Genomic DNA, 16,155 nt, shown 5'->3' on the forward strand with positions numbered 1-16,155 from the left:
GGTCAAAAAAGCTAATAAATTGTACAGAACAATATTTTTTACAAATCTAAAAATGCAAAAAGTGTTCTATGATCTTTAGGTTTAGGGATAGGGTTAGGGATAGGGTATACAGTTTGTACAGTATAAAAACATTACGCCTATGGACTGTCCCCACGGGGATAGTCAACCAAAGCCTGTGTGTGTGTGTGTGTGTGTGTGTGTGTGTGTGTGTGTGAGAGAGAGAGAGAGCGAGAGAGAGAGAAAAATAACCCATGAATAGAGTAGCGGGCCTGCAACAGTAAGGGGGGTTTCAAGGGGCCGCAGCTCAGATTATAAAATATTGTATTTAGGTAGAAAAACATCCTAGACCAGCGACTTACTAAACGAAACAATTAAACCGATCTTTGGACGACTCGCAAACCCTCTGTATTACATTACATAGACATGCCAGCTGTCACGCATTCCAAAAAGACATTTTCAAATTGCATTTGGTTTTACTGTGACATTACTGCCTCCTAATGGTCACCTTGTGTAAAGTTATCATATTTACTCTTTTGTCTTTTTTTATTTAACTTAACCATCTGGATACAAATTTGAATGGCAATCAAGAACAAAGGTGGCAAACAGATGTGCACAGTGGTGTGTATTACACATCTTCATATAGCCACATATATGAAATTATTTAATCTACAATACATTGCATATTGAAAATGAACAAAACTTTTATCAGTAAATACTTTAGTTAGTTTTAAAGATCAATGTCATAAGTGAGCCCACGATAAAAAAACATATTTTTTTCTTTGTTTTCTTTGAGTTTTCCTTAGATTCTTCAAAGAGACACACCGAACACAAACAAAGCAATTTTGTCTCAGAACTCAAAACATAGATTGCCTTAAAAACAAACACTTGTCACTTTACAAATCATGGCAAAAAACGCACTAACTTACAATAAGAACTCATTGAAAAGACATTAAACGTACCCGTTGAAATTAAACAACCATTTGCTGCAACAATTCATTATTATACACCTCAGTCAAAGGACATGTGTGAAGCAATCATTGACTATTAGTGCTATTATCAGTAGAAACAGAAAACAAAACAGCCCCTAAATTCTTGATATCATCTATTAACAAAAAGTAAAACAATTATATCAGTGCTAAGGGCTAAAGTGCACTTCTTCAATACAAAAAAATGTATATTTTTGCTAATTCATCTGAAAGATCTTAAAACATAACTGTCCTTAATGTACTACAGCCTAACTTGTTAAAGATCCAAATCAGTGACACCACCTCTTCTTTATCTCATCTTATCATCCTGACTTGGTAGGGGGAGCCTATCTCTCTCTGTGACCCCGCCCCTTTATGTGCTGACATTAGGGGCATGTCAGGAAAGGGTGGGCCAAAGCACTGCAGGCAGAGATGCGATGAGCGGGATTGAATCCCAGACATTGCTGCATCAAGAGAGAAGTGTCAGATGTATGTAAATTCATTAGAGGGATAGTTCACCCCAAAATAAAAATTCTGTCATGAATTACTCACTCTCTAGTTCTTCCAAACCTGTATAAATTTCTTTGTTTGGTTGAACAAAGAGAAAGATATTTGGAAGAATGTTGGTAACCAACCAGTTCTTAGACCCCATTGACAACCATAGTAGGAAAAATGACAATGGTAGTCAAAAGTGCCCCAGAACTGTTTGCTGTCCGACATTCTTCAAAATATCTTCTTTTGTGTTCAACAGAACAATAAAGTATTTTTCCTACTATGGTAGTCAATGGGGTCCAAGAACCATTTGGTTATATGCATTCTTCCAAATATCTTTCTTTGTGTTCATCAGAACAAAGACATTTATATTGATTTAGAACAACTCAAAGGTTTTGGGTGAACTTTCCCTTTAAAAGCTCTTCTTCTAAGAATCGATTAGGAATACGTACAGAGAGTAAGTCATTCTCTTCATGAGACAGGTTGGGAAGAAGTTGTGTTGTTGGCTTTTTCCCAGCCCAGGAAGGATTGTAGCAGACAGCACTTTCTATAGGCCAGTCCTTCTCACCTGGCACACCGATAACTCTGGGAGAAAAAACATGATCAGAAAAAATGCTTAATTATTAGACTGCAATTAATATTATTTCTACTCACTCAAAAATCTTTTGCAGCTGTTGGATCTCTGTGCATTCGTGAAATAAAGGCCTGTGGAAAAAAATAAAATCCATACTTAGTTGTTCATAATTCAATGATCTACCACTAAAGATGTCACTTCTCATAGCAGCAGCACATCGATGAGATTGTTCTGCTCTCACCTTAACAAAAAGAGCTCTGCAAAGATGCAACCAGCGCTCCAAATATCAACTGAAGACATGTAACTCGAGTGAAGCAGGACCTCAGGAGCACTGTACCACAGAGTCACAACCTATGGACACAAACACATTTCATGCAGGGGTTCGCTATCAATCCTGTAGCAGGGGTTTTCGGACTGGGGACCCCAGAAGGTTGCAAGGGGTCCATAGAAAATTCCAGGGAAAACAAGATAAAGCAAAACTTGTGAAAGCCTATTGAACATTTTCATGGTTTAATTTCTAAGTGTTAATCTGCTTCTCTGCTTCATGCATAGTTTCCTGAATTGTTTATAGTTTGAAAACAATATGTTGTCTTTATAATATCAAATGTACTATTTATCTAACAAAGTTTAAATGTTTCTTTACACATAAAAAAATTAGATGGATATGTATTTGAGAAAGGGTCCCTCACAACAGGTTCATCTTATTTTGGGATCCCTGGGATCATTTGAAAATCCCTGCACTGTAGTACTGTGTGGGATTGAATGTTCATAGGAATGTTCATATTCTTACACATGGGGTGAGGGCGATATGGTTCGTATAGATCTTGGCCAGACCAAAATCTGCAATCTTGATCTCTCCCTGACTGCTCACAAGAACATTGTCTGGCTTCAGGTCCCGGTGAATGACGGTGTTAGTGTGGAGAAAGTCAAGTCCACTAAACAGCTGACGCATTACATCCTAAACAAAGACAAAATCACAAGAACGGGGATGAGATGCATTTTGTTTGTCTCAAAAGGATGTCAATATAATGTATTCTATAGAGGGAATATCAAACCAAACGGCTTATATGAGAACGAAAATATACGTATAAGACTGGATGCAGACTGGAAGATACAAAACCTTGATCGTGTCCCTGGCCAGGCCCTTCTCTGATGCTCTGCTGAGAAATGTGGACAGATCCTGATCAATGTACTCAAATACCAATGTCAGGTCAAAGATCTGGTTCTGCCATCCAGCCGAGACATTCAGCAGCCTGTGGGGAGATGTTATCATATATAATAATTATCAAAGGAAAAACTCTACAGCCTGGGGTTTCTGATGATATCTGAACTCACTTGACTATGTTTGGGTGGTTGTAATGCTCTAATTTCCGCAGAAGTGCCACCTCTGGTATCATGAACTGAGGGATGCCAGTCTCCGGGTCCTCGGAGATGTTGAGTCGCTTCACCGCGACGAGGCGCTGCCGGTCACGGACCTCTCGGGCCTTGTACACTTTTCCATAGGCGCACTGGCCAATTTCTGCCAGGATCTCATAATCTGACAGTTCCCAAGAGCAATCGCCCATATTTTCATGAATTTAAAAAAATGTGTTACTGTGAAAGATAAAAAGAAATAAAATGTAAATACTGCGTATTTACCGGTCTCTTGTTCATATTATTTGGACTGCATGACGTTCACTTAATTAACCACACGGACATATATATAAGTTATGTAAATGCATGATTTAGTTAACATTATTTGGTTTTTTTTTAGTTTGCACTTAAACTAGTCTAAAATGACGTAGCCTGTCAACCATCAATCGAATCCATCTTAATCGTGTCCGTTATATTTGTGTCTGCCTAAACTATTCATTACAAACATGCATAACGTGGTAGCAAGCTAAGTTACTTCTCCAAACGATTAGAAAGTTCTCTGCAAGAAAAAAAACATGACATAAATAAAAATCATTTGCGTTTCTAATTTACCTTTATTTCCAATGTCATCGAAAAACAAGCAGGATTGTCACTGACACGGATCAATATGCAGTGATTGCCATGATTTTAATCAAACCCTCGTGTAGAGCAGTTTCGGGGTTTATATGGGCGTCTGTCATTGCACCAGCCAATGAACAGCTGTGGATTTTCTTTTGCATGGATTTCCCACCTCTCATTTTAACTCTCATTAACCAGTTAATATTACACGTTTTGAGAAATCGTAAGTATTAAATCACATCTGTGATAAGAAAAGTGCACATTGTGTAAAGATTCACGGTGCGGCTTTAAAATGATCTCAGCATCACAACAACTAACGCAGAATTCAGATTTACTCATGTGTAAAATCTGTACTACTGACTGTAAAACAAACTAAGTTTAAAGTTATTTAAAAAATACTAAATCTGCATTGAAAAGCCATTTTAGGATACTCACATAAACCACACTGCCCTCTTGCGGTGAGACATACACATAGAAAAAACAGTATTAAAAAAACTTTATTGAATACTCAGTTTCATTCTTTTATGAAAAATCACTTACAGTAAGCAAAACGCGTAGTTGTCAAAGGGCACATGTGCAAATAGAATCATAATTTGATAAGACAGCAGGATATAACCCTTTATAAAACACTGCATTAACACTCTCACACATTTAAAGTGCATAACATTTATTTAGTAAACTCCAGTTTGCATGCAGTCTGTGCTAAGTGCCCGTTTAAAGTATTTCACATATTGATGAACAGGAAGATTAAAAAAGATTAAACTAATTTGTCTCCCTTTAATGGTTTCCTCCATGTAAATTCAAGATTTATGACATTATTACAAATTAGACACAATTAATAAAACGGATGTTGTGTTTTCAGTAGTAGTTTATTAATATTCCATTAATCTCAAAGATAACCTCTGTCCTCTGTGAGTCATATCTGATAGCTCTGGGCAATGATTATGAAGCAGCACACTTAAGTAGTCATGTGTAGGCCCACACAGAATCCACACCTTCGGAAAATTCCAGAGAATCAAAAACGTCATTCATTCTGTCGGAATCACTCACCCATAAAGACTGCAGCACGCTCAACAACATCTAAACGTTTTTACCAGAATTGTCCTTCAATTAAAAGTCATCTGATTCTGACTGGGCTGGATTACAAACTACTTATTCTATCTTCTTGTTCTTGTTCTTAACCTTCTTAGCAAGAGCGATGCTATCCAGGTGAAGATTGCGATTCAGAATGACCGAACCACACGTCAGCGCCCCTGCCAACGCTCCGGCGAAGCCGCATAACATTACGTCCTGACCTGAGAATAACGTCCAGAGACAATCAGCGAAAACTATACATCTCAAAATACATTTGTGCAAGACAGACACAGTTTCGCATTAATAAACAAACACATGTCGACTCGCACCACACACTTACCAGTGAGGAGGAGGTTTTTAATAGGAGTCTGTGGTCTGATGGTGGCGTTCATTTCTACAGTAAAGCGAGAAAGGCAATGATCTATACCATATATCTCGCCTTTAGAAGCGGCGATGTAGTGTTGATTCGTGATTGGGGTCCCTGCATCAACGTATACAATCTACAAAAATAAAAGTAGAAAAAAAGGGTGAACACTGAAGAGTAGGAGAAAGGAGCAACTCTAAGACAAGCAGAGAGATGACGGACTTTTCAAGATGGTAAAACCGCATACCTTGTCCTTGATCTTAGGATAGATCTGAGTCACCATCTCCAAAATAGTATTGATGAGGGTCTCCTTCAATTCTTTATAATCTGCATTTCGGCTCTTCACTTTGTCATCCTTCCACTCTTCAAACCATGCATAGTCAGCAAAGCTAACAACAGTCAGGGTGGATTTACCTGCGTAGAAAAACAAAATAGTTTACATTAGTGTTTACAAACATTGCTTACCGGCAGCACCTCTGGGTTCTTCGGGTTCTCTCTTGATTTAAAAAGAGCTGTGTGATAAATAACAAATGCTAAATGCTAAAGATATCATAGAACCACAGCACTTATATTTTTTGCTGCTTACTACTTTCATACAGGGCACCCTGCCTGTACCTGAGGATCTCTCCTCCCAGGTGGGATCTTTGGCAGAGGGTGAGGCGACAAAAATCAGAGGGATGTTCTTAACAGATTCTTCTCTTTTCCCCTTCATGTAGCCCTCCACTCTGATAGAAGAGCAGATGTGGACAGCAAATGAGAGCAGAAGTATTGTTGTGTAGAGCAACAGTGGTTTAGAAAATGAAAGATGCCGGTGAACACCAATACAGGTTTACGTTGACACTCACAGGTCATCCAAGTTGTTCTCAGAAAAGATCCAGTAATTGTCTGCTTTTAGACCCAGCTCCTCTTTTGTCCCTTCCAGACCAATGAAGACACTGAGACCACCGTCACCACTCTGCACCATACTCAGCTGTTTCTGGATCGCTGCACAGAGAAACTTTTGGTCATTTTAAAAACGTGCACATTGTCATTGCCCACTGCAGACAGACGCTCAATGTTTGCATTGCAGTACAGAACCAAGTTTCAGCTATTTAAAGCAGCACTTTGTAGTTTTTCGACCTTAAAATTATTTCAGTCTCTAAAATTATTTCAGGGTTAGAACAACTCTTAAGAAATCTATTAGAATTAGAATTCTACTCCGGCAGCTACCTGAACAGCCTCATAGCGGCTACAACCAGTACCACACTCTGTAAGTTCTGTGTTCGGGTCGGTACACACAGCCCCGCCCATCCCCTGCCTGCGGAAGAGTGCGAAATGGTTTCCAAAGAAAGTTTCTGCATTTGCCGGTTTCATCAGCTTAGTCAACAAATTCACGTGTATTGCGCTGCCCACGGGGAAGCTTATACAGCGACATTATTTACGACACTGGTAACAGACAATTGCACTTATCAACCACATGGGGGAACCGTGAGCAAATGTTCTAAAGTGCTGCTTTAATAACAATGTAAACATAGACTCTCTTACCAGGCATGGCCTGCACATCTTTGGGTAGAAGATTCTGGTAAGTGTTTAAGATTCCAGCATCTGAAATCACCATGGGAGCATGTATGTGCACTTCCTCCTGGCCCTTCAGAACACTCACACCTGCATGCATGCCAACCAAACCCTCCGGTTAGTACAAACTTGTGCTACGCGTATAAAAGCTTAGAGAGCCAAGCTCTTACCAATAGCCTCTTTAGCGTCATTCAGAAGTATGCGGTTGACAGGTGCTCTAACAAGCACTGCTCCTCCCGCCTTCTCAATGATGGGGATCATGTGGTAGGCAATCTCACTAGCGCCACCTTTCGGGTACCAGGCACCATTCAGATAGTGCCGCACAAGCAGACTGTGCATGGAGAAGCTTGAGTCTTTGGGCATTTTACCTGTTCAAAAAGAGTATCACACAAACACTGAATAAGCCAAAGGCACACTGCACCGATACATCTCATTTCTTGTTGGCTCTGTGGGCCAAACAACGGCAGTACCCATTCGCTTCTATTGTACTGGCTCAAAACCAATGCAAGTCAATGGGTACCGCCATTGTTTCGTTACCAACATTCTTCAAAATATCTTCTTTTTTGTTTTGCAGAAGAAAGTCAGTCACACGGGTTTGAAATGAGGGTGACTAAAAGATGTCCCTTTAACCACTCGGCCCGGTCAGGTGGATGATCTCACCGTAGGTTCCAAAGATGTAGCAGAACACAGCTCTCAGGTCTTTATTTTGTGTGAGCTCATTCACCACCTCGGTCAGGCTGCGGGAGGCATAGCGGAAGAAGGAAGAGATACGATTGGCCAGACCTGTGTGCACCAGGAACTTTGCAAGAGGGACTGGTACGAGCTTCAGCAGCACCATGAACCACACACCACCCCCAACTTTCTGGTGGGCACATTAAGAAACAGGGTTACGTTCACAATGGTTATCTGGCTGTGTGTAAGGTCATACATTGTGTAGTGACAATCATTACAGTCCCATAAAACAGATTAGAAGGCGTGGATGCTGTGACTCATTTTGCCCCTGGAGACACTTTGTATGTTTACTGCTTATTGTAGGGCTGTCACAATAATTAAATAATCATCCTATCAAAAATATATACCCTAACTGCAATTATTTTAGATAACAGCAATTACTATAGACCTTTAGAAGACAACGTGTGATCTATATGATCTGCATCAGCCCTACAGTACATATAGGTATAGAGTTCTGTTTTGTAAACACACACAGAAAAAAGATTCTAAGTGTATCATACATTTTCGGATTTAAATGTTCATATTTATTTATATTGTTAAACATTATTGTAAAAATGTTCATATAAACCACTAAGGTTATTACAAATGCTCTAGATATGTTACAGCTTTCAAATCACCAGTTAGACCTATAATTTAATATAACAACTATCCATTTTATTCTCACAGTACCTTGGTAAGTCTCATATATTCATCAATGGCCTTCTCCTCCCCTGGGAAGCATTTCTTCAGTTCGTCTGGGAAGCGTTTTCGTCCACTGTAGATGGGGTAAATGCGACGGTCCTCCGGGGGGCCCAAAACCACATGGTCATAGGGGTTATCCAATGGCTCCCACTGCAATTGTCCATTGGTCAGTTGATCGACAATGCAGCGCATTGGCTTATGATCCAGCAGCTCGCCAATATAGTGTATGCCTTAGACATAGGAAAAGAAAGGACATTTAGATCACCCCAAACATCTGATTAAATGATTAGTTAAGTGTATTGAATAACTCGCCAAACTACACACAGAGAGCTGTACTGATAAATCTGAGAAATCATGTGGACATGTAAATACTGTTTGGTCATGTAGTGCAACTCTCTAGCTTTGTTGCTGATCAAAGTACAGAACCAAATCAATCTTACCAATATCAAACTCAAAGCCCTGCTCTGCGAAGGTGTGACAGCACCCTCCAGCCCGGTCATGTTGCTCCAAAACCAGAACCCTTTTACCTACTTTAGCCAACAGGACAGCAATTGCCAATCCACCAATGCCACTGCCAACAACTACTGCGTCCAAGTCCTGAGGGATCCTAGTTGCCAGAAAGCCTAGATATGAAAAGAAAAGTGCAGTTAGACTAAATAAATGTGCCACAAAAACAAAACAAACGCATTTAATGCATGCAATCTGTATGGAGATATTTATTCAGATACAGCGTTCTGTCCTAACAGTCGGCACTGTTAAATGATCTTATGTCAACAAAGCTTGCATGAAGTGTCTGCGTGCACTTGGATCAACGTATCCTCGACTCACCTTGCTTTAAAACTTTATTCTTCACCTTACGATCGAACACCATGGGTTTAGGCGCGTCGCGGGTGTCGATGTCAAAAGGGTTCGGTCCAGTTCCCAACACATATTTGAGAAGAATAGCAAGTAAAGCTAAACAGATTATGACAACAGCGAGCCACATGTTGCACAGTTCAAGTGTTGTCAAATGTTATAATGCAGGCACGCTTCCGCATGCCGTATCTTCAAGACCCCGCCTCCTCGGATGTTACTTGACCAATCGAGATGTGTTGTTAAATTGCGTAAGGTTTGCTGCGTAACACGTAAATCAATTTTCAATACAAAGGATCGCTTAGTGCAGTTGACTTCAAGCCTCACCATTGTTCACAATATATGAATACCCTCCACCTTTCAACTTCAAATATTCCCAGATTTTGTGGCATTATATGAAATATAGACATTTATCATACATTTTATGTAATCAAATATCAGAAAAATAAGACCACCAGCCAAAAGTATTGTTATTACAGCATTGTATAACAAAATTTGTTTTTGGTTTAATTACAATTCTAAGTTTAAGATTATACATTTTTATAAGGGGACCGAAAGCGATGCACTCTACACAAAGGGGTCTAGAGAAAGAAAGGCCTCTCTCTTTCTCTCAACAGGTAAGTTACTGGTCTAGCTTTTGTTGAAACTAGTAACTTTGTATTAGCACCTATTGTATATTGCTCCTGACATATCGCTTATTGCTCCCTGAACTCTCTGTAAGTCGCTTTGGATAAAAGCGTCTGCTAAATGACTAAATGTAAATGTAAAAGTAGAGGCCTATGAAATATTCTAGACCGATCTTTTTAGTAAGCGAGGGCTACCTGAAGAGATAATATCATCTGAGCTATTTGTTGATAAAATACTTTTAAACATGTGATGCATTATTTTTCAGTACACAGGACCAAATTAAGTTTTCATTCACATATTTTTGCACTTTAATATATCAAAGCTTAAAACACATGCTAATAATAACATTTTCATGACGATATAGTCACATATTCGTCAACTGTCCTGAGCATTATTGTCCAGCTTTGTTTGGCGGGCGGGCACCTTACAGAGTTCATGCGGGCTACCAGGTGCCCGCGGGCACCACGTTGGAGACCACTGTTCTAGACAAATATCTCGTTTTTCAGGTGCTTATGTTTAAATTGGTGTCTTTAGTATTATGTCTTATTTCGAAAGTAGTGCTGTCAATCGCTAAAAAAAATTAATCGGATTAATCACACATTTTCTGTGATTAATCACGATTAATCACACATAACAATAATTTAAAATATACTTTTACATTTGAATAATTTCACATTTAATCTTCAAATTGATGTAGAAACAACATATTTCTTTAACAGCGTCATTTTATGAATGAAAGAAAACATTTTGATATTAGTACTGTAATTGATGTCTCTATTAAATTGATTATTTTAACATTAATTATAGCCATTCAACAATATAATTGAGAGCTATCATGAAATATACAGAAATTGAAGGAAGTTCTCAAACACTTTACAGTCTTTAATGCTAAATTATAAATTAAATGCAGAAGACTTCTCATTAAAGCTACAACATCACATTGATTTCTTCTTTTATTTTGTTCTTTGATTAACGTTAGTGACAGGAGTCACAGCAGCAAGTTTAAGAAAGCGGCCCCTTTAAGAGCTGTCTCAGTACGCAGATCTGACCGTCACCGCACTCCCATTTTCACAACTCTTTGCATTCATTTAAGATTTTATTTTACACTTTGAAGTCTTGCTTAAGAAAATGCTAGACAAAACGGGCTTTCTGACATAATCTTGTATGGTTTTATCCATTCAAGCTTAACACGGATGCGCTGTCTGACAGAGATTCACCGACGCAGCCTTCAGCCCATGACTGTTTACACCAGACTGGACCTCGCGTTGCGTTTTGCCGCGTCCCACAGTTTAGAAGCTATCTTCATTGAACGCGTCAAAGCAACTGTTTAAAATCGCGCTTAAGTGGTTTAAAAGCCTGTACACGAATAAGAGCGTGATTACATAATGACATAATGTAACGCTAGACAAAGAATGTCAAAACAAACGGATGCTTCGTTAATTGCGTTAAATATTTTTCACGCGTTAATTTGAAAAAATTAATCGCATGCGTTAACGCGTTAACGTTGACATCGCTTCGCTTCCACGTCGTGCATTAAATGATTTTAAAAGACTGTTTATTAAAGGCTAGCCGTGGATTATCCCTTACATAATATAACCAGAACAGATTCTGACATTTCATCCTACCCGTCAGATTATCCCACCATATATCGATATTACGTCATGTTGTGCGTTGTAAAATCATCCTGTCATTTTATATTATACTGGCACTAGAATCCATTCTTGGCCCTGTAAAATTGTCCTACCTGTTTATTTTGATGGAATGCGCGTGATGTAATGAAGCGTCTTTACATTTGGCCATGGCTTTAAAACGGATCTTGTAGCGGGAAAATAACGCCAACAACGCGAAGCAAAAGAACAAGAATGCATGTGTTTTTGTACTATTTTCAAAGTCTTATTCATTTTTGCCTAATTATGCAAGTACAGATTTACAAATTCAGTATTTATCCACTGGCACACAGTTGGTTTGACGTTGGACGTTCGGTAGTATGCATTTAGGGACTGTCTCAAAAGTTACATAGGCTACACATTAATATACACGTTTCTAACTTCAATAGCATTGAAAGGGAATGACTTAAAGTCACAAAACCAGCTGTACAGTGTTCATGTGTCTTTATAATGCACACCTTTTATAGTTTTGATATTTATTACAATAAACTGTCAAATAATATGTAAATATCGCTGTGTATTTCACTACTGTGTGAGTTCGTACACAAAATATACCATTATTTAAAGCTCAATAGCATTTACAGGGAATGACTTACAGTCACCAACCATGCAAGGTTCATGTGAGTCTCAGCTATAATGTAGCCTACACTGTATTTCGTTTGCACATGATATGTCATTTTTGTGTCATCACATTAAGAGAATTATTGATGTGCTTTCGTATGCATAGGTTTCTTGAGTTAACTATATGTATCATGTTTTATTTTTGTTAATCACTCATTTGGTTAGTAAAAATACATCGCATTTGCGTGTTAAAGTTTTTTTTGACAGCTAGATGGTTCTAGAGCCACTCGTTACTTTAGGTAGATAATTATTTACAGTATACATGTGAATCAAAATGTGAATTTAATTTTATATTTTATTGTTCTAACTGTCAGTTAAAGGTTTGCTTAGGGCCCCCAGACGTCTAGGATCGGCACTGCTTGCACTAAAAACAGAACATTGTGCTATTGCAAAATAAAGAAAACTTAAATGATGCGCTTTGAATCTTTCCTTTAACTTATAATGCTGCTCCTCCACAAATAAGTCCAAACTCAGCAGCATTTTTTCCCCTTTTGTTTTGTTAATCTGTTTGTCAAATATTTGTATATATTTATTCACGTCGCATGTTTTGCATTTCATATTGAAGGGAACTTGTCGTGATGGACACTTCAGAGAGATATTTGTGTTGTTGGACAAATGCTGCGAAGAGACGCAGACGAACTGATGAAATATGGTTAAAGGATGATTAAATGTTTAATATGCCTAACGTTATACACTGCAGCCTCCACCTGCACCAGCAGGTGTAATTAATCAGAAGAATCAGAATCATACATACAAGGAATTTGTTTTGGTGACAGGAGCATCCAGTACACAGAAACAGCAACAACACAGAGACCATAACATAATAGAATACAGTACACAGATGATTTAAATAAGGGCCTATGGGTATAAAAATGAAGAAATACAATACAATAAACATAAGATAAAGATATAGAGAGTAAAGCTATGTATGTATGTAAATATGTACAAGTAAAAAATAAGAATAGACTATTGTAGTACAAGGTATGTGCTATACAGCAGAATGAATGAAATATAATTGACAGAAAAAGTTGTATAAAAATAGATAGTGTATTATCTGGAGGATAAAATTAATATTGCACTTAATTATTATTACAAGAGTTATTAATTGCATGGTGGGTAAAAACATTTAACTGTTCAAGAGGTAGATGGCCTGAGGGAAGAAGTTGTTTTTGTGTCTGGTTGTTTTGGTGCTCAGTGCTCTGTAGCGCCGACCAGACAGCAGCATTGTGAAGAGATGATGGCTTGGATGTGAGAGGTCCAGGGTGATTTTCTGAGCCCTTTTCCTCACTCTGGATATATACAGTTCTTGGAGGGTGGGCAGGGGAGCACCAATGATCTTCTCAGCAGTCCGAACCATCCTCTGTAGTCTTCTGATGTCTGACTTTGTGGCTGAGCCAAACCAGACAGTAATGGACATGCAGAGGACAGACTCTATGACAGCTGAGTAAAACTGTTTTAATAGAGTTTGTGGTAGGTTGAACTTCTTCAGCTGATGTAAGAAGTACAACCTTTGCTGGGCTTTTTTAGCAATGGAGCCAATGTGATTGTCCCACTTCAGGTTCTGAGAGATGGTGGTGCCCAGGAACCTGAATGACTCCACTGCTGCCACAGTGCTGTTCATGATGGTGAGAGGGGGGAGTGCAGGGGGGTTTCTCCTGAAGTCCACAATCGTCTCCACTGTTTTAAGCGTGTTCAGCTCCAAGTTGTTATGACTGCACCAGACAGCCAGCTGCTCAGCCTCCTGTCTGTACGCAGACTCATCACCATCCTGGATGAGGCCAATGAGTGTGGTGTCGTCTGCGAACTTCAGAAGTCTGACAGAAGGGTCCTGGGCAGTGCAGTCATTTGTGTACAGGGAGAAGAGCAGTGGGGAGAGAACGCACCCCTGGGGGGCGCCAGTGCTGATTGTGCGGGTGCTGGATGTGAGTTTCCCCATTCTCACTAACTGCTGCCTGTCTGTCAGAAAGCTGGTGATCCACTGACAGATAGAGCCAGGAACAGATAGCTGGGTTAACTTTGTCTGGAGCAGTGATGGGATGATGGTGTTGAAAGCGGAGCTGAAGTCCACAAACAGGATCCTCACATAGGTCCCTGGTCTATCCAGATGTTTCAGGACAAAATGCAGCCCCATGTTAACTGCATCCTCAACAGACCTGTTTGCTCTGTAGGCAAACTGCAGGGGGTCCAGTAAGGGTTCTGTGATGTCCTTCAGATAAGCCAGTACCAGTCTCTCGAATGACTTCATGACCACAGATGTGAGAGCGACGGGTCTGTAGTCATTCAGTCCTGTGATTTTGGGTTTCTTTGGGATGGGGATTATGGTGGAGCGCTTGAAACAGGAAGGAACTGTGCACAGCTCCAGTGATCTGTTGAAGATCTGTGAGAAGATGAAGGCCAGTTGAATAGCACAGCTTTTAAGACAGGCTGGGGAGATACCATCTGGGCCTGGTGCTTTTCTTGTCTTTTGTTTCCTAAAGACTCGGCACACATCCTCTTCACTGATCTGAAGTGCAGGAGGTGGGGTGACTGAAGGTGTTACTTAATACATAGGTGTTGTGTAGAGAGAATGTCAGAGTTGGTGTGAGATGTAAAGTTAGCATTTTCAAATCTGCAGTAAAAGTCATTCAGATCATTGACCAGGTGTTGATTGCCTGCAAAACTGGGGGATGGTGGCTTGTAGTTGGTAATGTCTTAGTTAAAAATAGTTGGTAAGGCCTTTCCACACAGACGCAGGGTTGTTGGCTGAAAACCGGTTTTCCAACTTTTTAGAGTAGTTTCTCTTAGCCACTCTGATATCCTTTGTCAATGTGTTCCTAGCCTGCCTGTACAAGACTTTGTCCCCTTTTCTGTAGGCATCCTCCTTGGCTTGGCGAATCTGTCTGAGTTTTGCTGAGAACCATGGTTTATCATTGTTGTATTTTAAGGAAGTCTTGGTAGGAATGCACAGATCCTCACAGAAACTGATGTATGATATTACAGTCTCTCTGAGTTCGTCCAGATCGGTGGTAAGCAGCTTCAAAAACACTCCAATCGGTGCACTCGAAACAGGCTTGTAAGGCCCGCTCTGTTTCATTGGTCCATCTTTTAACAGTCCTTACCATAGGTTTGGCAGCTTTTAGTTTCTGCCTGTAGGCTGGGATAAGGTGAACCAGGCAGTGATCAGACGTTAACAGATGTTTAACATTAAACTTCGGAATTCTACATAAATGTTGAGGGCTGTGTTTAATTTGTTTACATGCACAAATATTCACAACATCATCATGATGACATAAACTGTTTCCATCACCTTAACGCGCATTTGAACTAAGCCAAACCTAAAAGATCTGTGTCTAGTACGTTAAATTTCTTTGATAATTCTGAGATTATCTTTGCATGTCCGTTTCCATTTAGGCTTTTTAATGCGCATTTTCAAAACATCTATTCTCCCCACCCCACTAATTTGCCGGATCTGCCACACCCCTTATCCGGCACCCCAGAATTTACAAATTAAGCACTGATTTTATTCAATCCCCAAATGTAATATTTTACTGCTATGACATGGCTGGATGGATGGATGGATGAATGGCCACCAGAATGAACCAGACTACCACAGTATGAAAAGAACAAATTCGGATTCAACAAAGGAATATATTTCTGTGGCTTTATTTGAATACGATTACAAACATAAATACACTGTCACAAAAAAGTACAAAACTTTACCTTTATCATCAATGGGTTGGTTGGAGTTATTTTTGTACTTCTACAGGTACAAAACATAAAATGTGACCTACTGTGTACCGTTAAAGGGACAAAACATTTAACTTCCCTTATGTACACAAAAGATGAGGAGAACAATTATCCAATTACCAAAAAATAGATGTTTTGCACCTGTAGATGTTATACAAAAAGGTGCCCAGGTTACCACAACGGCTATTTTACCTTTAAAATTACAGTTTAGTTGTACCTATTTTTTTAACAGTGTGGCACTTGATGATTTTTGAC

At 39.4% G+C, this 16,155-nt stretch overlaps 2 protein-coding genes across 2 annotated transcripts; both read right to left on the bottom strand.

Moving 5' to 3' along the window:
* Positions 1–766: 766 nt before the first annotated feature.
* cdk21 (cyclin-dependent kinase 21) lies at positions 767–3,596 on the bottom strand. The gene is made up of 7 exons (XM_057346978.1): positions 3,367–3,596; positions 3,152–3,284; positions 2,822–2,989; positions 2,273–2,382; positions 2,112–2,162; positions 1,910–2,042; positions 767–1,429 (listed from the first exon to the last, which is right to left on the bottom strand). Exons 1-7 carry the CDS (start codon positions 3,594–3,596, stop codon positions 1,352–1,354), a joined length of 903 nt encoding a protein of 300 aa, XP_057202961.1. The 3' UTR covers positions 767–1,351.
* Positions 3,597–4,483: 887 nt separating this feature from the next.
* Positions 4,484–9,623, bottom strand: LOC130562263 (all-trans-retinol 13,14-reductase-like). Its single transcript, XM_057347169.1, has 11 exons — positions 9,236–9,623; positions 8,848–9,030; positions 8,396–8,637; positions 7,655–7,856; positions 7,165–7,362; positions 6,965–7,084; positions 6,286–6,424; positions 6,056–6,165; positions 5,688–5,854; positions 5,417–5,576; positions 4,484–5,297 (listed from the first exon to the last, which is right to left on the bottom strand). The coding sequence occupies exons 1-11, from the start codon at positions 9,390–9,392 to the stop codon at positions 5,155–5,157; spliced, it is 1,821 nt and encodes a 606-aa protein (XP_057203152.1). The 5' UTR covers positions 9,393–9,623; the 3' UTR covers positions 4,484–5,154.
* Positions 9,624–16,155: the final 6,532 nt, after the last annotated feature.

Source organism: Triplophysa rosa, linkage group LG11, assembly GCF_024868665.1.
Source record: "Triplophysa rosa linkage group LG11, Trosa_1v2, whole genome shotgun sequence".
NCBI classification, from domain to species: domain Eukaryota; kingdom Metazoa; phylum Chordata; class Actinopteri; order Cypriniformes; family Nemacheilidae; genus Triplophysa; species Triplophysa rosa.